At 45.9% G+C, this 21,412-nt stretch overlaps 1 protein-coding gene and 1 long non-coding RNA gene across 5 annotated transcripts in view; one reads left to right on the top strand and one right to left on the bottom strand.

Annotated features, from left to right (window-relative positions):
• TTC7A (tetratricopeptide repeat domain 7A) overlaps nt 1-21,412 on the bottom strand; it is a 192,311-nt gene that overhangs the window by 45,906 nt on the left and 124,993 nt on the right. For both annotated transcript variants that reach the window (XM_081188507.1, XM_081188508.1), the window contains exons 16-18: nt 20,126-20,242; nt 15,125-15,222; nt 11,193-11,327 (exon numbers count right to left, since the gene is read on the bottom strand). In XM_081188507.1, coding sequence (XP_081044633.1) covers nt 11,193-11,327; nt 15,125-15,222; nt 20,126-20,242 — 350 coding nt within the window. The remainder of the gene's footprint in view (nt 1-11,192; nt 11,328-15,124; nt 15,223-20,125; nt 20,243-21,412) is intronic.
• On the top strand, nt 13,239-16,349 carry LOC308584242. 3 transcript variants are annotated; one of them, XR_014006692.1, is made up of 4 exons: nt 13,239-13,861; nt 14,007-14,057; nt 15,128-15,297; nt 15,753-15,950. It is a non-coding gene; the product is annotated as an uncharacterized lncRNA (long non-coding RNA). The 3 variants fall into 3 exon arrangements; XR_014006691.1 differs by lacking the exons at nt 13,239-13,861; nt 15,753-15,950 and adding an exon at nt 16,074-16,349 and having other exon boundaries at nt 13,884-14,057; XR_014006693.1 differs by lacking the exon at nt 13,239-13,861 and having other exon boundaries at nt 13,884-14,057.

The following is a 21,412-nucleotide window of genomic DNA, read 5'->3' as shown; positions in this document are numbered from 1 at the left end:
GTGTGTGTGTGTTTGCAGCTTTGTTGTGGTTTGGTGCAGCCCTTAGTTTAGCTGCCCCTCCCCCCAATTAAGTAAGTATTAAAGGGAATCTCTTTTTCTTTTTCTTTTGTTCGCAGGCATGGGTCTTCCCCAGTCACCTGGGAAATAACAGTAATTTCTTTAGTGCCTCAAAGAAAACAAAGCACTGTTAAAATGTAGAATTAGCACCGACAACATCCCGCCTGCAGATTTACAGCTTAAACAAACGGATATGTGAGGAAAAAGAAGGGAGTGGGTAATAGAAGAAGGTGGGGGGGGGGGGAAAGAGGCAGTGCCTAAGAGCATAAGAAAAGCAGCCACTGGATAAGGCCAAAGACCAGGCATCCCCAAACTTTGGGACTACAACTCCCATCATCCCTAGCTAACAGGACTAGTGGTCAGGGATGATGGGAATTGTAGTTCCAAAACATCTGGCAGGCCAAGTTTGCCTATGCCTGGCCTACTGGTGCAGGTAGAACACAGTCATTGTGTAAAATACATCAAATAAGAGGGAGAACCCTGTTTCGTTGGAGATGAGCTTAGGTGTCTAGGCGTGAAAAGCAAACACTTTGCCACTGAGCTCTAAGCCTTGCTCTAATGGTTGGGTTGAAGAAGCTACAGAACCTATTTTGCGAATGGAATACAGAGTCAAGGTGAAAGCAAGTTCTCATGCACGTTGCTACAGAGCAGGGAAGTGCACAATTATCACAAAGTTTGAAAGAAGCAGGCTCTGCAAAATGGGTGGTATGCGCTATTAATACTTGGAAGTTTTCACAGGCTCATAGTCCTGACAATTCAGTAAAATGGATCACTGTCAAATCTGGAGGCAGGCAGTTAAGCTCCCGTCCCCAACAAGGAAATATCTGTAACATCAACACACTTGTGCACAAACACTTCCAAGGCAGATCAGCTGAATTCTGACTGACATGCTTTGAAGCTTATTTTACATTCTGAGGTGGTGAAGAGCTTTTGGCTCCTTCTCCCCCTGAATTGTTTCCATTCAATATGGCTATTATGAGAACCTTGTGATTTTAAGTAAACCAGTGTCTGAAGTTGCTTGCTTTCCTTTTCCCTCCTCATCGGTTTAACCTTTTGTGCCATGTCTTTTAGATTGTAAGCCTGAGGTGGAGGGACTGCCTTGCCTTGTTTGTTATCAACCTCATATAAGCCATTCTGGGAGCCTTTTTATAGCTGAAGAACAGCTTTAAAATGCTTTAAATTAATAAACTTTCCCTGCACTTTGCTGAAAAAAGTTTTGTTTAGCTGGGTATCGAGAAAACCAGCACACCAGAGACGACAGTTATAAGTTATTTTAAAAGCATTAACAGAGTCTATTATTCATGACTATTTTAACTCACGTGCACACAGAACAGAGGGAGATCCATTTGAAAAAAGGAAAAAATGGACTAATAAAAATGAGGTCGTTCGACTGTTTACTTTGCTCAACAAGAAGTAATTGTTCTGTTACTTTTTCACAATGAGAAATATTGAAGGAGAATACTAATGCAACCCACTGACATTATCAATCGATTTTTGTTAATGTGAACACTAAGATTTATTATGCCCTACGTGCAAATGTTATTAAGTCTTGACAAAACCTTCAGAAAAAAATATGTTTTGTTTTTATTGAACCATCTCACTAAAATTGAAATATTTGACACTGAAAGAAATGCAGTAATTCTTGTTTATGGCTATGGGGAAACACATTTTTTTAAACAAAAATAATTATGATTATTCCATTGCCTGGCAGATCTACTTTTAGGTAGCAGATAGAATGCTAATGCATGAATTGGACGCCATTTGTATTGCCACTGTATTAGTAGCAAGAGACAGGACAAAAAAAGTATTTTACATTCCTAAGAATGTGATATGATAAACATTTGTCTGGGAGTAAGTCCTATTGAACTCAGTGTGGCTGACTTTTGAGCAGACCTGAACAGGACTGTACTGAAGTGTTGCCTTAAACTAGGGGAAAGGTGCAGGCCTTTGACAAATTTCTTCATGTGTGGGGCGGCAAATTAAGAGCACTTTTTCTCAGGCTATTCTGCACCTATGGCGTTTCTGCAATATGAAATGAAAAAAGAAATGATTTAAATAAACAATGAGATAGATGGCTTTTCCTTCCAAGTTCACCAGTAAGAAGAGCCAGGGCATGGGGACCTAAGGTTGCTTATTTTAATTTGAAGGCTTATACCCCACCTCTCAATCAAATGGTTCCCAAGACAGTTTATAAGCAATTGGGAAGAACACCAACCCATACCCCATACTCCCAAAGCCACCTCACCCCAAACCCCTTAGTTCTTTGACGGATGGGTGGGAACATGAGTTTACTGACTTCCAACTCTCTAGTCCAAGGGCAACTGGTACTTGAAGTCTACTTTTTCTGGCAGGGATGGGGAAGCAAACTCCTGGCAGCTACTCCTTCTAAGGCCAGAGGATGGAGCTAGGTTGGTCTTCCCTTTGTCATGATGTTGTTCTGGGAAGGCAGGGGTTCTCCAGTGGTCCTTGGTCGCCTGGCCAACGGCTAATTGCAGGCACCAGAGCTTGCTTTCAGTTCAGTGGTCTTAAAGGACCCCTGACCATTAGGTCCAGTCATGGCCGACTCTGGGGTTGGGGCGCTCATCTCGCTTTATTGGCCGAGGGAGCCGGCGTACAGCTCATGTGGCCAGCATGACTAAGCCACTTCTGGTGAACCACAGCAGCGCACGGAAACGCCGTTTACCTTCCCGCCAGAGCGGTACCTATTTATCTACTTGCACTTTGACATGTTTTCGAACTGCTAGGTTGGCAGGAGCAGGGACTGAGCAACGGGAGCTCACCCCGTCGCGGGGATTCAAACTGCCGACCTTCTGATCGGCAAGTCCTAGGCTCTGTGGTTTAACCCATAGCACCACCCGCGTCCCTTATTCAGCGGTCTTAGGGAACTGGCAAAAGCTAAGAATCACCAGCCAGGGACCAGAGGCTCATAAAAGTCTGAAGTGCCAATAAGAATTACCATTCAGGTTCGGTCTCATCCTAAACAGAAGACGCCTCTAGTTCTTTTTGGTGAATTCACTTATTGGGAGCCCACGGCTTATGTAAGTGGGCCCAGGATATTTTTGTCAGCAGAGGAAAAGCTCTAAGGTGAGGTACCTTAGGTCTGAAGCTGAATGTGGCCCTCCAATCCTCTCTCTCTGGCCCTCAAAACTCTCCTCAGGCTGCACTCCTCACTGGCCCTTCTTTGTGCCCCAAGTGTTTTCGTCTGGCTGGAATGTGTTCCTTAACTCTTGATAACGCCTCTTGCTTCTCTGGGTAGAGTATAAAGAAAGATGTGGGCTTGAGAAAAAGCACCCAAAAGGGCACTGGGAAGTTACATTGCACTTTCTCTGGTTTCCTTTAGGGCAACTGGCCAGGTTTGAAATCCTCATTGCCCCCCCTTCTTTTGCAAGCAATGCCACTGTTACCTTATTTTCAGCTCTAGCCCTCTGACTCTTTTCAGCCGTGCAATGCGTGAGCCAATCAGCCTCCCAAATGTTATTAAATACTGTCAAAGAACACCAGGAGTCTTCACATGGGGTGCACATCACAACAACCACTAGCGGAAGAATCTTTTTTTCATTAAAGCCCTAAATCTTGGTGTACTTGCTCATGCTTGCCATGTTCCGAAAGGACGTAACCTTACCTCTAGGTACATGAAAACAACAGGCTGTGCTTCTTGTGGAACGAAGTAAGAGAGGAAACGCAAAACTATTTTGAGTAAACAACATTACATTTGCTAGTAATGCTAGGAAGTAACAGAAGGCTGATCCATAGCTGTTTGAAGGAGCGTCTCGACCCCCATTGTTCTACCCAGACACTAAGGTCCAACTACAAGGGCCTTCTGGCGGTTCCCTCACTGCAAGAAGCCAAGTTACGGGGAACCAGGCAGAGGGCCTTCTCGGTAGTGGCACCCGCCCTGTGGAACACCCTCCCACCAGATGTCAACGAGAACAACAACTACTAGACTTTTAGAAGACATCTGAAGGCAGTCCTGTTTAGAGAAGCTTTTAATGTTTGATGCATTATTGCATTTTAATATTTTGTTGGAAGCCGCCCAGAGTGGCTGGGGAAGCCCAGCCAGCTGGGTGGGGCATAAATAATAATAAATTATTATTATTATTTGCAATGCAGAAAAGAGACCACATGCTTTCACTTGGCGTCAACCATTTTGGAAGTATGGGAGTCATCAGCTGCAAGCTGGGCTTTTACTTGTCTTGGCTAGCAACATTCAGGTCCATTGCTGGCTGGGGTAGTGGGTGCTTCGCTTGGTGAACGCACAATGCTTATTAAAATAACAATAATAATCAGGGCTGTATCCAAGTATGTTTGAGTAGACCCACTGAAATGAACAGATCTTGTTTCCTCCTTCTCTGGAAAGTAGGACTCAAATCACAAGAAAGGAGATTCCGACTTAGAGCTCAGCAAACACCCACAGGGTGGGATATTTAAGGCTCCAAAGGAACCTCATCCCTTCCAAGGCCAAAATAAAGCATGGCCACAGCTCTGGACCACAACACTCCTCTTGCCCCTTTTCAGCAGGGGTGAGGAGAACCTCAGGCCCAGGAATCAAAAGTGACCCTCTCTGCATTTGTATCTGTCCCTTGCCATCCTCCGTCACCAGTCCTGCTTTCTATCCTCGTTGACTGCTTTAGCCAAACAAGGATCTGTCCTTGAATTGCAATCTTGCTTCTTGCTCACTGCAAATGGTGTGTGTGTATGAGTAGAGACCTGGCTTTTGTGTGGGTGGAATGTCGCTGTGGCGATCACACAGGGCCCCCGGACGTTTAACGGTCTATTGATCCCTGTGCCACCACTGTGCTCGCTTCCCCGCTGCCACCAAGCCGTTACTCTCGGGTAAAACACTTAGTCCAGACAGTTGTTAAAATTGAACCAAATAAACAAGTTTATTTTATAAGCATTAACAAGTTTATGGTTTCTCAGATAATATGCCTGTCAGTTTCTTAACCTTAGTTTCTTTACCGGCCTATAACTTCCTAATACCTTCTGACTGATTCTCTCAACTGTTTGACTGACTCCTCTTAACAAATTCTCTCACTCTCTCACATCAGACTAGTCCAACCCACAGACTTATCCTCTCTATCTCTTCTCTAACTCCGGACTTCTGACTTCTCAACCACCCTAACTCTAACTCTAACTCCTCCCCTTAGGTTCCCATTGGTTAGTCATTTTACAGTTAGTTAACCCTTTCCTTACGAACCCAGTATGATGTCACACACCTAGGAGGGCAAACGCCACAGTCGCCTACTGTACAAAGCTAAGAGTCACATGCAGACACTTGGTGCGAGGGGTCAGTGCATCTGGTTGTTCACCAGAAGGTTGCTGGTTCGAACCCCACCAGGGATGGCTGTGGGCAGGATTCCTGCAGTGCAGGAAGGCTTCTAGATGAGCCTCAGGGTCCCTTCTGGTTGGTGGTAAAGCAGAGCTGCCTTCCAAGCATTTCCAACTCTGCAATTCTACGATACTATGCATTGCCCCACCCACTTTGGACTTTGGCTCCACCCACCACACCGGCATGTGGCTCTGGAAGGTTGGATGTGAGGTAATGGGGCCCTGTGGCTGAAAAGGGTTTCCCGTCCCCTGCTTTCCAGAGAGGTGTTTAAACACCTGGAGAACCCTGAGCATGAAAACCAGTGGGCTTAATTCACATGCATAAATGCTAGGTGCGCACGCGCTGAAGTATCTTGCAGAGTTGGGAGCTAAATGAGGATAGCAGGAGGAATATTGCATAAGGGCATTACCATATTCGTCAATCTGTTAGCAACCAACAATATAATTCCACTTGCAAAAAAGAAAAAGAAATGATTGGGGGGAGGATGGGAAGAAGGGGGATGGAGAGGGAGCTAAGCAGCCCTTTCCAGCCTTTTACCGCTATGAATTTGTGGGGGCCTATCAAGCCTCTTCATTTAAACATTTAAAGACCAAAAAAAATCAAAATCAAAGCCAGAAGTGTAACAAGAATGACAAGGCAGCAAGGCTAATTGAAGGCCCAGCCCATGTACTTGCTAGGGGAATGATAATCCTTAAAGGATGGCATGGGAGGCTTAATTTGCACAACGTTGATTTTGTGCGTGTGGAAAAGTAGATCTGCAACTTGGCTACTTTGAATTAAGAACAAAACAAGAGACAGAATCTTTCTGACAGAAGGAGAGGGAAAGGGGCAGCTGAACAGAGAAAGGATGCAAGTCTAGCCAACAAGGAAGAAAAATGGTATGACAAAGGGAGATTGTTTTGGCTTGCAATAAACCTGTGCTTCCAAGAAATTTAATTGTATGCTCCTATTAGTCATTTATTCTGCTTACTGCTGAACCAGAAGCACTTCTAATCTATGGAACTAATTTACAGAGCGCTCAGCAGAAATCAGATTGGAAGAACGACAAACTGTTTGAATTAGGCTTGTAAATCTCTGCTGGTTAGATGACCCGGGATGAGAAAATGTCACCTCCAGGCCAACCATACAAGGAGACTGCATACATGATATATATTGGAAGGAGGGTTTGATTTCTTTTTCTTCCACATGTCAGAAATACCATCAGTAGTTATGTGCGGAAAAGCAAGATTCATTGCAAAAAATTATTAGCTAGCCATTTATTTATTTTGTGGGGGCTTAATGCTGTTTTGAAGAAGGTGCCATATCCTATTAGGCCCCCACAGTCCTCCCAGATGGTAACACCTTAGATAATGATCTCAATCCAAGACAATTTGCCCTGTAGGTCTCATGACCTCCTTCTGAGGAGGAGGAAGAGAAGGGGGAGGAGATGATCTCCATAGATCTCCTGGAGAAGCACAACGAGAATTGCAAAATCCCAAGCTTGGCAACATAGAAAGAGCCCTTTCCAAGTGACAAGAACATTCCTGGGTTCAGAAGTAGGTATCCTTAATGCAGCCTTTCCTAACCTGGTGACCTCCATATATTTGGACTCCAACTCCCATCAGCCACAGCCAGCTTGGCCAATGGCCAGGGATGGTGGGAGTTGTAGTCCAACAACATCTGGAGGGTACCAGATTGGGGGAATAAATGGTTTGATCGCTGCTTCGCCTCCATTTCCTGAGAACAGTAGCAAACGCTCCATAGATTGCCTGCCCTCTGCAGAAGACATGCAAAGCTATTGCTTGACTTGTATTACTTCTGACAGCCTTTTGTTGCTGGACAAACCATGTCAACTTGCCACTGATGCACAATAAAAAGGAGCAGAGCTTATTGCTGGCTCATGTAAAATGCCAACTGCTCTGTACCTCTGGACGCTTTCCAAAGCTGATGTCAAGAATCATTCTCCCCAGCACTGCATAGGCAGAAGCAATTCTGATTTTTGTCTGTTTTTTAAAAAAGTGGATTTATGCAGAATGAACCACCTGAGACCCAAGGCCTCCAGTCCTTTAGTAGCCACTGCAGGTAGGGGGGAAGGAGGGATAGAGTTGATGTTGCTGAATTTATCCTGTTCCATGGGTACTTGAGTCTTGTGTGGGAAGCTGGTAGAATCTGGCAAAATAAAGGCTCATCAAGATAGACAAAGCCAAACTACAATAGCCAAGGCCAGATCAAGTAGGCAAAGTCCAGGCAAGGTAGGCAAAGTCAAGTCACACCAAAGCAGGGGACGTCCAGTCAGAAGCCTGCTTACACAGATGACAGACAAAAATAGGACTCTGGATAGCTCCAAGCGAGCTGGCTGAAGCTCTTTCCTTTTAAGGTAGCTATAAGAAGATGTTGTTTCAGTAGAAACGAAAGCCAACAGAGGCCTTATGGAGGCTGGCAAAAATGGCTGGTGGGGTAAGCTCTGCCTCCCTGGAAGAGCAGGCTGGGCTGTAGAGCTCCTTGCCTAATGTTGCAGTTCTGTGAGGTTGGAGAGATGGGAGGCACTGAAGGAGACTCGTCCTCTTAGTTAAAGGATGGAGGCAGGGCCATATCCTCTAACCAGGAAGTTCTCAAACAGGAGACCTCTGGTTTTCCTTTTCAGGAAACAGCCTGAGACTCATCATCATAGCAGAATCCCCCACCAGCCACTGCAAGGTCTCAGAAATTCATGGCAGAGTTTATGCGGAAAATGTACTTTTCTTCTCCCAGATAGGTTGTGAAAGCAAGATGCAAACCGGCCAATGTTGAACCTTAGGAGATTCAAGGGCCCTCCGACACCCAGGACTGATTGGAAGGACTACCTTCTCTCTAAGATGCTGAACTAGTTTGCTTCTCCTTAGATCCCTACCAAGGAAGCTTCTATGTGTCCCCTTGCAGTTTGCATACAGATGTTTTTATTGGGTCTTTTCTAAGACACTTCCTCCCTCAACTACAGTGCTTGAATTAGGAGGGGGCAGGGAAGATAGGTAAGGACTTCATGGATTCCACAGTTCTCACCACTCATTCTTCCCAGTTTTTCCCACATCGTGTCCTTTCATAGCCTTCTAAAAGCAGGTCCTTAGGAAGCCATATCAGCAAATAAGCAGACTAGGCATCATTTGCCCCCACCCCTGTAACCCAAGCTCTGAACACAGGTGGCTATGGATAGGTAGCCTAATTAAACAAGACAGTGCAAAGTTACAAAACAGACTGCCCTACTCAGGTGAATTAGCAGAAAGACATGGTGGACAGACCAAATTATGGAGGCCAAATTATGGTCCCTGTGGCCTTCTAAAACAACAGCTAAGGAGGTGAACCTAAAACATATTTCTCCCCCCGTTGTAATCTAAGATTTTAAGAAAAGCCCTGCCATATCAGACAGAGGACCTATCTAATCTGGGATCCTGTGGCCAGAATATTATAGGAAGAGCACAAGCAGGGCTTGAGTGCTGTTGTTTCACAGAAGCTGGCGGCATTCAGAGGCATGCTGCCTTTGACCCAGGAGGAAGAATCTAGCCATCATGACTAGAAGCTACGATAGCCATATCCTCCATGAATTTAGCTACCCCACTGTAAACCATCTAAGGTGGCATCTGTAATCCCTGCAAACTGAAGGCTGCCCACCCGCAGCTCTAGCAGAAAGGAGGCTTAGGTGATGCAGAAAACCGTCTGCTGTCTTTTGTGCTCAGAGTTGGGTTACTGACACCATGTTGGGCTCCTTGGTCATGGCAAAGCCATTTCATTAGGGAAGGGAGCTGTAACTGTAAGCAAAGGTGATTGACTGGTTGTAGAGCAGCATGTCTGTCTGGAAGTGGGAAGGAGGCCCAGCAGCGACTGACCCACACGCTGACCGGTATTCCCTAGAGAAGCAGCGGAGTCTGCCAGTGCAGTTGTGGGCAACCTGGAGACAAACATTCCAGCCCCTGACTTTGTAAAGTTCGCTGACTGTCGATATAACCCCACCTTTGCTCCTAATCTGAAATCTAGGCTCACACTAATCTGTCCATCACAAATAAAATAAATAAATACATTTAAAATGCTCCTACTGTACACACAACATGGTTAGAACAGATGTTTTCCATCAGCTCGCTGTGCTATGACTACCCTCCATTCCAACTGCAGTGCACACTGATGGTGTATTCGTGCCAATATTTCTTTAAGGGCAAATATCTAATTTTCTCCCAGGGGATCGGGAATGGTTTGCTCAGTTTTGCTGGAGAATTCGAAGGGAGAATGCAGAGGTATTTCGGTCCTCCCTTTGCCCCGGCGCTGTGAAAGACGGAGAAATGGTCTACCTGGCGAGGTCTGCAAGGCTCCACACGGAGGGCATTCGGCCAAGCCAGGGATCGAATTACTGGAGCAAAGTCTTCTGCGAGTGGCCATATTTGGTAAAGCATGGGCATAGCTCAGAGAGAACCAGCAGTGGAAGCGGACTGGAGAATTGCAGTCAAGTGAAAAGGCTTAAAATAATACAGTATTACAAGCAGAAGGAATAGGGGTCAGCTTAGGAAACGAGGCTTATGGGCTGGGAAAAGAAAGTTTTGATATGCAAAGAGTTGCAGCAGCTCTCAGCCAATAGCCAACAAAATTCTGGGGGAAACAGATTGCCAAATACTTCACACTCTCCTAAGGTCCCTGTTTACTAGGAATGACCCTTGTTTTCTGGTACGTATCCCTGTAAATTGTCCCCATTCTGCCCTTTTGCATTGAGACTAATAGGTTGTAATGCCTTTGGGGAGGGACTGTGCGGTTTTCTTAGTTTTTGTTCAGTCCCTAAAAAACAGAGGTGCTTTATAATAACTAATAACAGAATGGGGTGAACACTGGAATAGAAAGCATTCGTAGAGTTGGAATGGAATGAACCAGAGTTGAAAAAGGTCTTAAGCTTAATCCATTCAGAGCAGGAAGTTCAAAGGTAAGATTACTTTCAAGAGATGGCAGCTTAGTCCCTGTTTGAAGATGTGAGGGAGAGCCCACTGTCCCACGGCTAGGCAATTGGTTCCATCCTTGAATTGCTCTTACTGTTACGAAGCCTTTTAAATGGGGTATGTGTGGAGGGGTATTCTTTTTGTTTGTTACTATGTTATGTACTTTTGTGTTTTTATATTGTAAACTGCCCTGTGATCCTCAGATGAAGGGTGGTATACAGTGGCGTAGCGTGGGTTGTCAGCACCCGGGGCAAGGCAAGTAATTCGCGCCCCCTAACCCATGGATTTGCGCCCCCTAACCCTAACCCCCAGGTGTTGCGCCCGGTGCGGCTGGCCCCCCCTGCACCCCCCACGCTACGCCACTGGTGGTATAGAAATCAATAATAATACAGTGGTACCTCGGGTTAAGTACTTAATTCGTTCCGGAGGTCCGTTCTTAACCTGAAGCACCACTTTAGCTAATGGGGTCTCCTGCTGCCGCTGCGCCTCCAGAGCACAATTTCTGTTCTCATCCTGAAGCAAAGTTCTTAACCTGAAGCACTATTTCTGGGTTAGCGGAGTCTGTAACCTGAAGCGTATGTAACCCGAGGTACCACTGTGATAATAATAATAATAATAATAATAATAATAATAATAATAATATAAACAACCATTTTTTTGCCATAAAGGGCTGTCACCAGCTAAAAACAAACCTGATACATTGCACCAGAGGGTTTTTTCCAGCAGGAACTCACCGGAACTCAGTTCCGGCACCTCTCAGGTGGCCGCCATTGCAATTGTAAGAGAACAAGGGAGGTGTTCATAGTGAGTTCCGGCACCTCTTTATCTAGGAAAACAGCACTGTATGGAACCGTCTTAAAAAGAATAAGCAGACTTACCAGCCTGCAACCAAATCTGTTCCAGCGTCGTCCACAGCTGCATAGGCCCTTGCTTCAAGGCTGTGCTGTGCATGGTGAATTCAGACATGGCCTGCTCCAGCCGCGAGGCTGCAATGGAAGATGCTCGCTGGGAGCCTGAAAACAAACAAATAAATACACTCAAAAAATACTAATCTAGTTATCCAATCAAAATATTGTTCTTTAGCTAATGGAGGTGGGGAGTGAGCTCCTTTCTCCATTCCTGATCTAAACCAAGGGTGAAGATATGTATATTAGGCAGCTTTCCAGAAGAGTCCAGACCCGTGTTTGTCTTAAAGCAGGCATGGCCAGATGTTTTGGGACTACAACTCCCATCATCCCTAGCTAACAGGACCAGTGATCAGGGATGATGGGGGTTGTAGTCCCAAAACACCTGGAGGGCCAAGTTTGGCCATACCTGTCTTAAATAAATTAAATCTGTGAACCAGAAGTTGGATTCTGCCGTTTGTATATATGATTTAAACTTCTGTACATTTGCACAACACTTGGCATATTTTCTCCACTTCGTTCAGCTATTTTTTCATATTTTATTTTGGCTTTGCTTGTTGTGAGGGAAAACATGGCACTATGCTTCCGAGCAGCCACAAATGTTATACAGCAGCAAAACAAGCTTTCTAGATTTCAAGCAGGCATTGACCACACCTTTTCAAGAACAGCTTCGCAACTCTGAGAACCGGAAACTAACTAGCTTAGCAGATTAGCAGGCTGAATTCCTGGCATTTCCAGCAAAATGCCAGTTAATTTCCAGAGAAATGGGTAAGGGAGCATGGCTGGGAAAGAAAACAAGGCTGAGACCCAGGACGGTTACCAACTGGCAGAGGAGACAGTAGTAAGCTAGGACGAAAAATGGTCAGGAACTCAGTACAAAGCTTATATATTTTTCAGAAGCTAGGTTGTGTGCCCAGTGCCAAAATGCTGTATATTCTGATGCAACTTCAGCATACAAAGTAAATGGTAGAAAATGATATAGAGAACTGGACCTTGTATTTGTTTGTGTGTGTTTTTAAGAAAAAAAATTGTTATAATTGGACAGAACTTTAGATCTCACTGAGGGGCTACCGCTCACACAGATAACATTATGTTCTGCAGACAGCCAAGAAAAGCTAACTCCACACAGTGATCAGAAAATAGATTTTATTTACACATGTTTCCCACCACATTCACAGGCAACACTGTCTTTTAGATGCTCCTACATGGCTGGGGTTTGTTTAAACAACCCAGACACATAGATGGGGCTGATTCTGTGGAAGAAATACCTACAGATGGTCCCTACTGATGTGGCTGAATCATTTACCGTATTTTTCGTCCCATAGGACGCTCCTTCCCATAGGACACACCTAGTTTTTTGGGGGGAGAAATAAAGGAAAATTTTTTTCCCTTTATTTCCCCCCAAAAAGCAGGTCGGGGAAACCGAACCAGGTCGAGGAACAGCGGGATGGCGGCGCTGCGCCTCCCTGCTGTCCCCCGAGCTTGTGGGGCTGGCCCATGTCTGCCCGGCGGCAGGGGCGCTCTGCATCAGGGCGACCCGCCCGCCGGGCAGCAGGCTGCTATCGGCAGCGTGGGGAGCCCTGCGGGGAACTCCTGCAAGGTTCCCCACGCTGCGGATGTCTGCCGGGCGCGGGGGGCGCTCTGCTTCAGGGCGCCCCTCGCGCTGGGCAGCAGGCTGCTATCCGCAGCGTGGGGAGGCTTGCAGGGAACTCCTGCAAGGCTCCCCACGCTGCGGATGTCTGCCGGGCGCAGGGGGCGCTCTGCTTCAGGGCGCCCCTCGCGCTGGGCGGCAGGCTGCTATCTGCAGCCTAGACAGCCCTGCGGGACCTCCCGCAGGGCTGCCTAGGCTGCGGATGTGTTCCTGAAGCCTGGAGAGCAAGAGGGGTTGGTGCGCACCGACCCCTCTCGCTCTCCAAGCTTCAGCAAAAGCCTGCATTCGCCCCATAGGACGCACCCAGATTTCTCCTTCATTTTTGGAGGGGGAAAATTGCGTCTTATAGGGCGAAAAATACGGTAAAGGTTCTTTCAGAAGGACAGGAGCTGTTCACGGAGACACATTCCTATGCAGCTAAGGAAAAGGCTTTCTGAAAGAACAGCTAGCTATATGAATGCTGATCTTAAAAGAAAATACAAATTTAAAAAGCCTGCCATCCGGAAGCTCAGTGTCAGGATCTCCCGGGAGTAGAACCAGTAACCATCTGATTCAAAGACTTGTACCTAACATGGTGAGCTACGGGGACTACACAATGAATGGTTTCCTAGGGGCTTAAGTGTCCCTAGGTTCTGGAATGTCTCTGCCTGCCCAGGCCAGCCATTGGCTCCCCTTGACCTGGAAGAACAATAAAAGCTTCCAGGTCAGGTTGGAACTTTGCCAAGGCAACAACAGACCTCCCTGTGCCTTCCCTTGGTGCCCAATTACATCCCAGCCATTACATGCAAATTTGTCTCTAGGAAAAGCTGTTTGGTGACCTGTATATATTAAGCAGGCATCTATTTTTGATTGAAATCCAATGCCCTTTTAAAATGTGTTGGGGAGGAGGGGATTATTAGTTCGTTCTTGTTTTTATTTTTAATATGTATTTTGTCTTTTTATATTGGGATTTTATGTTGTGAACCACCCTGAGACCCATGGGTATAGGGATGTGTACACATTTAATAAATAATAACAATAATTTTTGAGTATTCCATTGCTGTACATGGGACTAGGCTTCACCCTTGTCTATTGAGAAGCCTCTTCAGGATTTTAAGAGTTCATGTATTGTGTTCACAATTCATTGATGGGTTTAGGGAGAGAGCATGTCTACTGACACCTGGATCCCAAGCCCGCAGGGCTTTAAGGTAGGCACAAGCCTCGGGTGAGTATACCTGAAGGAGTGTCTCCACCCTCATCATTTATCCCCAGATACTGAGGTCCAGCTCCAAGGGCCTACTGGCAGTTCCCTCACTGCGAGAAGCAAAACTACAGAGAACGAGGCAGAGGGAGTTCTTGCTAGTGGCGCCTGATCTATGGAACGCCCACCTGTAGGTGTCAAGGAAATAAGCAACTATTTGACTTTTATAAGACATCTGAAGGCAGCCCTGTTCAAGGAAGTTTTTAATGGTTGATGTTTTATTGTGTTTTTAGTATTTTGTTGGGAGCCGCCCAGAGTGGCTGGGGCAACCCATCAGATAGGTAGCATATAAATATAAATATAATAGTTGTTGTTATCACCCACCCCAACAGAGTCAGATTGGAAATTCGCCATGATGAGCATTGAAACTCAACAGGCAACCTCCTCTGTGGGCGGTTGCTTTGCTTGCTCAGAGAAATCTTCGATTATTTAGTGAATATATCCCTCACGTATGTATGGATGTGAGAGCTGGACCATAAAGAAGGCTGATCGCCGAAGAATTGATGCTTTTGAATTATGGTGCTGGAGGAGACTCTTGAGAGTCCCATGGACTGCAAGAAGATCAATCCTCTCCATTCTTAAGGAAATCAGCCCTGAGTGCTCACTGGAAGGACAGATCCTGAAGCTGAGGCTCCAATACTTTGGCCATCTCATGAGAAGAGAAGACTCCCTGGAAAAGACCCTGATGCTGGGAAAGATGGAGGGCACAAGGAGAAGGGGACGACAGAGGACGAGATGGTTGGACAGTGTTCTCGAAGCTACCAGCATGAGTTTGACCAAACTGCGAGAGGCAGTGGAAGACAGAAGTGCCTGGCGTGCTCTGGTCCATGGGGTCACAAAGAGTCAGACATGACTAAACGACTAAACAACAACAATCCCTCATGTCACACTCATGGGAATAAACAGCCTACTGCCAGGAAGCCGCTTCACAAATCCTGGATAGGAAGTCTACCTTCATGCGAATGTCTGCGCTGGGTTCGGGCTGCCAGACATTTTCTGCTTTGTTTCTCTTACCAGAGTCGGTGTCATGGGCATCGGGGAGAGTGAGATACATGCTGTTGTGTTTCTTGATTAGCGGCGCCTCGGCCAGGCTGCTTTCCTTCTCCTGATCACTGCAAGGGAATGACAATGGCCACAAGGTGACGGATGGTTGTTTATGGGAAGCGCAGGAGGAACAGGCCTACCAAGTGAGCATCATATCTCATCCAATTGCCACCAGCCCTGAAAGCTGAAAACATCTGTGCGTATGTGATAGGAGCTGTCAGAATGCACCGTGTTGGGGGGGGGGGGAAATTTCTGTTGAAGAGATGGGAATTGGTTGTGTCACACAAGCAACGCCCCTGCGAGGCATTCTGACAGAGCAAACTAGCAAGGCGATGTGGAGACGCTGCTGCTGGTGATGGACGCAGCTCTGAGGAATTTGGCACATTTCAGTCAAGCATAGTTTAGTCCCTCCGGAAATCTGGCTTGCCTCTCCTTTTCCTCATTGCGTAAGAGTGGAGATCTTATTTCCACCCACGGTCGGTCGGAAATCAAATTCTGTTTACCTGGCTCATAATAATAATAATAATAATAGTAATAATAATATCTGGGGCACGGCTTGACTAACATAATTAACCTATTTTTGAAGGAGTTGTTTTAGGCAGCACGTTGATAGGTTTAGAGAGAAATGAGCCACATTTATCTGTTTCCGGAACAGTAATTTTCATGACGGCGTGCATCCATGGTTTTTTCCTTCGATGTTGCAGCTATCTTTTATATCTTGTTAATAACTTTTTCTTTTTTTCTGTAGCTTACATATTCTCATTTTGAGGACTGTTGTTGTTTTTATCACCCTCTTATTTCTGTAACACTATTCATAGGATAAAGAATTATCTTTTTTTAATAAAAAGAGAAATCATTATTTATTTATTTATTTATTTATTTATTTCCCTCTTTTCTATGATCTTTCTGTTCCAAACAGCTTGCTGAAATAGATAAATGGGTTTTTGAGGCTGCCCATCATAGCGAGAGATTGCCTCGCCTGAAATTTCTGGCTTCTCCATGAAGAAGAAGGAGAAGAAGAAAAGGAAATTAATTTAAATGGGGAGGGAGAGAGGAACATACTGCCATCAAAGAAATGTTGAAATTGTCCCCCCCCCTTTTTTTAAGGAAAAGGAAATCACCAAGAATTTGAAATCATCAACTAAAACAGTAAAACACACACACACACACACACACACACACACACACACACACACACAAACGTATATTTCAGGCTGTAATCCTGACCCCCCTTACCTGTCGGCTTTTGGAAAAAGGCAAAATGGCTCCATCGACATGTCAGAGCCCTGGAGCCTCCTTCACAAAGCCTTCTGGAAGTTTCTGCTCAGCTTAGGGAAGGAGGTGTGATGCTCATATGCACAACATCAGAATGCCACACACATGACATCGCCCCCCCCACGCCCCTTGCAAGCTCGCGCCTCTGGCCCTAACTGTTACGCTATAAAAAATATTTCACTGCATGCCGGCCACCCCTGGGCGGGCTCAAACCACCAACCTTCTGGTTAACAGCCAGATGCATTATGCCTCTAAAGAGACAACAGAAAGAGAATCATATCTGCTTCCTACTGGAGAATATTCCAGAGTGCAGGAGCCTCCAACAGAAAAGGCCTTGATTTGTGTGGTCAACTGAACCTAAGCTTCTGTGAGGAACTTAAGTGTTGGTCAGAGGTTCAGAAGGGTTTTAAAGATCAAGACCAGCATCTTGAACTAGGCCTGGACATTTATTTGCCAAATTTATACCACACTTTTCTTCCAAGGAGCTCAATTGGTGTACGTGGTTCTCCCCCTCCCTATTTTATCTGTGTGACAACCCTGTGAGGTAGGATAGGCTGAGAGACAGTGGATGGCCCAAGGTCACCCAGTGGGGATTTGAACCCTGGTCCATAGCTGCCAACTTTCAGATTTGAAAATAAGGGATCAGCAGCCTCACCTGTCCCGGGGACAGTCTACGGGATACCTAACAATCCGGGATAGCAGCAGGAAACGGCGCTGGAATAAGGGAATTTCCCGCAAAAAAAAGGGAAGGTTGACAGCTATGGCCTGGTCTCCCAGGGCCTAGTTCAACCTGGCTTGTCTAGCAGTTGGCAGCCAGATAAGTGGCATGTATGAGAATGCCAGCTCAACAGCACGGGTGGCAGCCTTTTGCGCTAATTGAAGTTTCTGCAGCATCTTCAAGGGCAGTTATGAACTTAAGAGTTCGTAACTGTAACCTGATCTGCAAATCACCAGGCAAGAACTAACGGCAGGGGCCAAGTGTTGATTTGTGTTACGATCAGAGAACTCGCTGTCTATGCGCACGTTGGGCTGTGGAAACACTTTCAGGTGGTGTAAATAGAGGACTGGAAATTCAAATTACAGCAGCAATCATGTTTTACTTCATTTCTTAAAGAAAAATTCTGCATAACAATAAATGACCACATAGAACACAGCTGGAGAGAAGCAGTTAGCAGTTGCTGCCTGGGCACCAAGGAAAACCTGTGGCAGAGCTGGTCTCTAGGCAGACTTGCAAGAACTCCTGGCATCACTACCTGGCTACAGCTTTCCTGGGGTATCATAGAATTATAGAGCTGAAAGGGATCAAAAGGGTCATCTAGTCGAACTCCCTGCAATGCAGGAATCTTTCACCTGTGAGGACTGAACCCATGACCTTGAGATTAAGAGGCTTATGCTGTACCAATGGGGATGGGAGATGGGTTCTCTTCCAGGGCCAATTTATGTGGGTTTGTGTGATGGCAGTGGTGGAATTTGGCAAGCAATCTGGCCCAGTTGGGGATGACTTCAGATTAGCTCTAATCCAGCCTTTCTCAACCTGCGGGTCCCCAGATGTTGTTGAACTAAAACTCCCATCACCCCTAGCTAGCAAGGCCAGAGCTCAGGGGATGATGGGAGTTGTAATCCAACAACATCTGGGGGCCCACAGTTTGAGAACCGCTGCATGATAGTCTAATCTGTTATTTTGCCTGATTTGAAATCCAGCAACAGGTACAGTGTAGCTCTGGACAACAATTGTGGACAACAATTTGTGGGCTGAGCTGTAATATTGTGTGAGTGTGTGTGTGTGTGTGTGTGAGAGAGAGAGAGAGAGAGAGAGAGAGAGAGAGAGAGAGAGAGAGAGAGAGATATGATGGAAGGATAGTCCCGCTTCCCAGTGGTGGGGCTGGTGATCCTGTTCAGATCTAGGATTCCATACTTGCCAGTCTACAAACAAGACATGGCTGCAACAACGGTTATTATTTAGGAGGCTCTGGTTCTTATAAACCCGACTGGTTACATGACACTGCCTCCTCCTTTCCAAGTGGTATAAAATAACACCAGTTCATGCACTTGCTGCCAGATGCTTAATAGTTTCTACAAATTTCAGGTCTCTTAGTCAGGCACATATATATAGAGTAATCCTGGACCCACTAACATGCTTGTAAGTCCTACTGCCCTCCATAGGATTTGCAAACATTTAAGTGTGTGCAGAATTGCAACCTCATGTGCTTAACTCTTGCCGCTGTTGTTCTTTATATCCTTTCTCATTTTTTGAGGAACATGAAACACCAAAGATGAACTTCAAAAATCTAGAAGCATTGCTCTCCCGCAAGTAGCCTTGCAAATAAGTTCAGAAAAATTACTAGCCTACAGTAAAGTTTATTAGCCTGCTTGCCCACACATAGCTATGTTAATCATAAAGATAAAGATAAAGGGACCCCTCACCATTAGATCCAGTTGTGGCCGACTCTGGGGTTGTGGCGCTCAGCTCGCTTTATTGGCCAAGGGAGCAGCGTACAGCTTCCGGGTCATGTGACCAGCATGACTAAGCCGTTCTGGCAAACCAGAGCAGCGCATGGAAACGCCATTTAGCTTCCCGCCGAAGGAGTACCTATTTATCTACTTGCACTTTGACGTGCTTTCAAACTGGTAGGTAGGCAGGAGCTGGGACCAAGCAACGGGAGCTCGTCGCGGGGATTCAAACTGCCGACCTTCTGATTGGGAAGCCCTAGGCTCTGTGGTTTAATCCACAGCGCCACCCGCATCCCCTGATGTTAATCATGTGAGGCCTTAAAAGGGGGGGGGGGAGGCTGTAAGAATCCTCCCTGCAGGATAACAGTTGGAGTCAAGATCAACTCCAGGTTCTTAAGAATCTCTGGACAAGATCCACTGACTCTGACCTGTTTTGCATGTCACGATAAGCCAAACCATGGTTTAGTGCAAATGAACAAATACGTGAGCTTTGGTGAAAAGATCACGACTGCTTCGCTCGCCCTTGGCCCTGATGTTGTTACTTTGCAGTAAGCTAAGTCACAGTTTGGCTTAGTGTTACATCCGAACTAATGGTTTATCTCCAGGTGAGCCGCATCCTATAGCCAAGGTTACTTCCATGGTTTGACTGGGGGAGGTAAGCCAAGAACCCAGGTTCAGACATAACAGTAAGTCAAACCCTGGTTTAGCTTACAGCAGCATGACAGTATGAGGACCACAGGAGGAGCAAAGCACCATCCATCTTTTCTTCAGGAGCACACACATTGGCTTGTTCATGCTTCAACATATCATTACAAAGACAGTTAATGCCTAGTTCTCTCTAAAGTGGTAAGCCTGGGTTACGGCTGTGCCACTTCAGACGGCAGGTGAGGGGGTTACATGACGTAATGGTCCTCCACACAGTAAGTACCCACAGAAAACCATCATATCAAGGAGAAGAGTGCAACCTAACCTTTCAAACATTATTGAATTTTTTTTAAAAAAATCATTCAACCATACGTAAAGTGTTTTCTTCTAAGACAAACATATGCACAGATGTTAGGTCTTGTAGGTAGTCATCCACATGGCATCAAAATAAACTTGGAAAAACTTTTATGTTACAGGTTAAGCTCACACCCAGAGGGTATACTTCAATCTAAAAGCGATAAGATAATTTATCCACAGTAGTACAGATGAGGCAACCTCAGAGAGAACAAAAAGCAACTCCAATTAGAGGCAAACTCTTACCTGAGCTGTGAAACATTATGAAGCATCTGCCACTGCTGCAACATTTGCCTACAGGTCACTAAGGCTTCTTCTGGGCCCTTGTGGACCAATTCCAGTTTCACTTTGGTGAAGAGTAAACTGCAAGAAGGGCAGGGAGAAAGGGAAGAAAATTATGATTTCATTTTGCAGGCACGTCTTTTATCAAGGGAAGCATTTCCACTTATGAGTGGATGAAGCTTAGGAACTTGCTACCATGCCAGGTTTAGCAACGAATCTCCAGGTTTTCTGTTAGATCATATATGCTAATAGTGAACTCGGGTGAACGTTGCCAGGATTGTAGCCAAAATGGACCCACTGAGAAGCAAAGAGGGATGGATCAGAACAAGACAGGAGGGGAACTGTAATGCTCTGGGACAGTGATGGCCAAACTTGGCCCTCCAGCTGTTTTGGGACTACGATTCCCATCATCCCTGACCTCTGGTCCTGTTTGGCCATCTCTGCTCTAGGAGATACTAAATGTCTGAGAGGGTTGGTAACAAAAAACTGTTGGTGGTGCAATGGAATAGGACAAGGCATGGTCAACTAGGAGAACTCCCGCTGTAACATTTTGTTGCTGGTCCTACTTGATTTCTAGGTAATTCCACTGTCACCAAACACTCTAATTTCTCTCCCTCTCTCTTTGCACTTTAGTACTGCAAACAAAACAGCTCCTCCAAATGGGTAGAAGAGTGTGAAGTTATACAGCGGACGCTTGGGTTGCGTACGCGATCCGTGCGGGATACACGTTCACAACCTGCAGCGTTCGCAACCCACAGCAGCGCGTCTGCGCACGCACAGGTTGCAATTCGGCACTTCTGCGCATGCACGACCGCCGAAACCCGGAAGTAACCCGTTCCAGTACTTCCGGGTTTCGGCGGTCCGAAACCTGAGAAAAAGCAACCTGAAGCGTCTGTAACCCAAGGTATGGCTGCACTTAAATGAAAAAGCCTCCAAGATTATCAGGAACAAGTTTAAAGACAAAGTATTGGTGCAAACCAGACCCCTTGCTCCCTTAGGCTTGCCACCCATTCTTTAATTCAAAGAACAGTAATACAACATTTTAATATATATTTTTAAAGCTACTCATTGAAATAAGCAATGGGCTGCAATCCAAAACCCATCAGGGACGGTGGTCCCAGCATCACTCCATTGGTGAAGACCACCAGCTGAATATGTGGCCAGATGGAACAGCTGCCGGCAGCCAGCAGAGAGCCCTGGAAAACTCTGCCCCTGAAGTAGAGAACTTAAAGAGAATGTTTATCTCAGCTC

Source organism: Podarcis bocagei (assembly GCF_964188305.1).
Source record: "Podarcis bocagei genome assembly, chromosome: 3".
In the NCBI taxonomy this organism is placed as follows: domain Eukaryota; kingdom Metazoa; phylum Chordata; class Lepidosauria; order Squamata; family Lacertidae; genus Podarcis; species Podarcis bocagei.
Note: the sequence above shows the minus strand (reverse complement) of the source record. Positions and strands in the feature narration are given on the sequence as shown.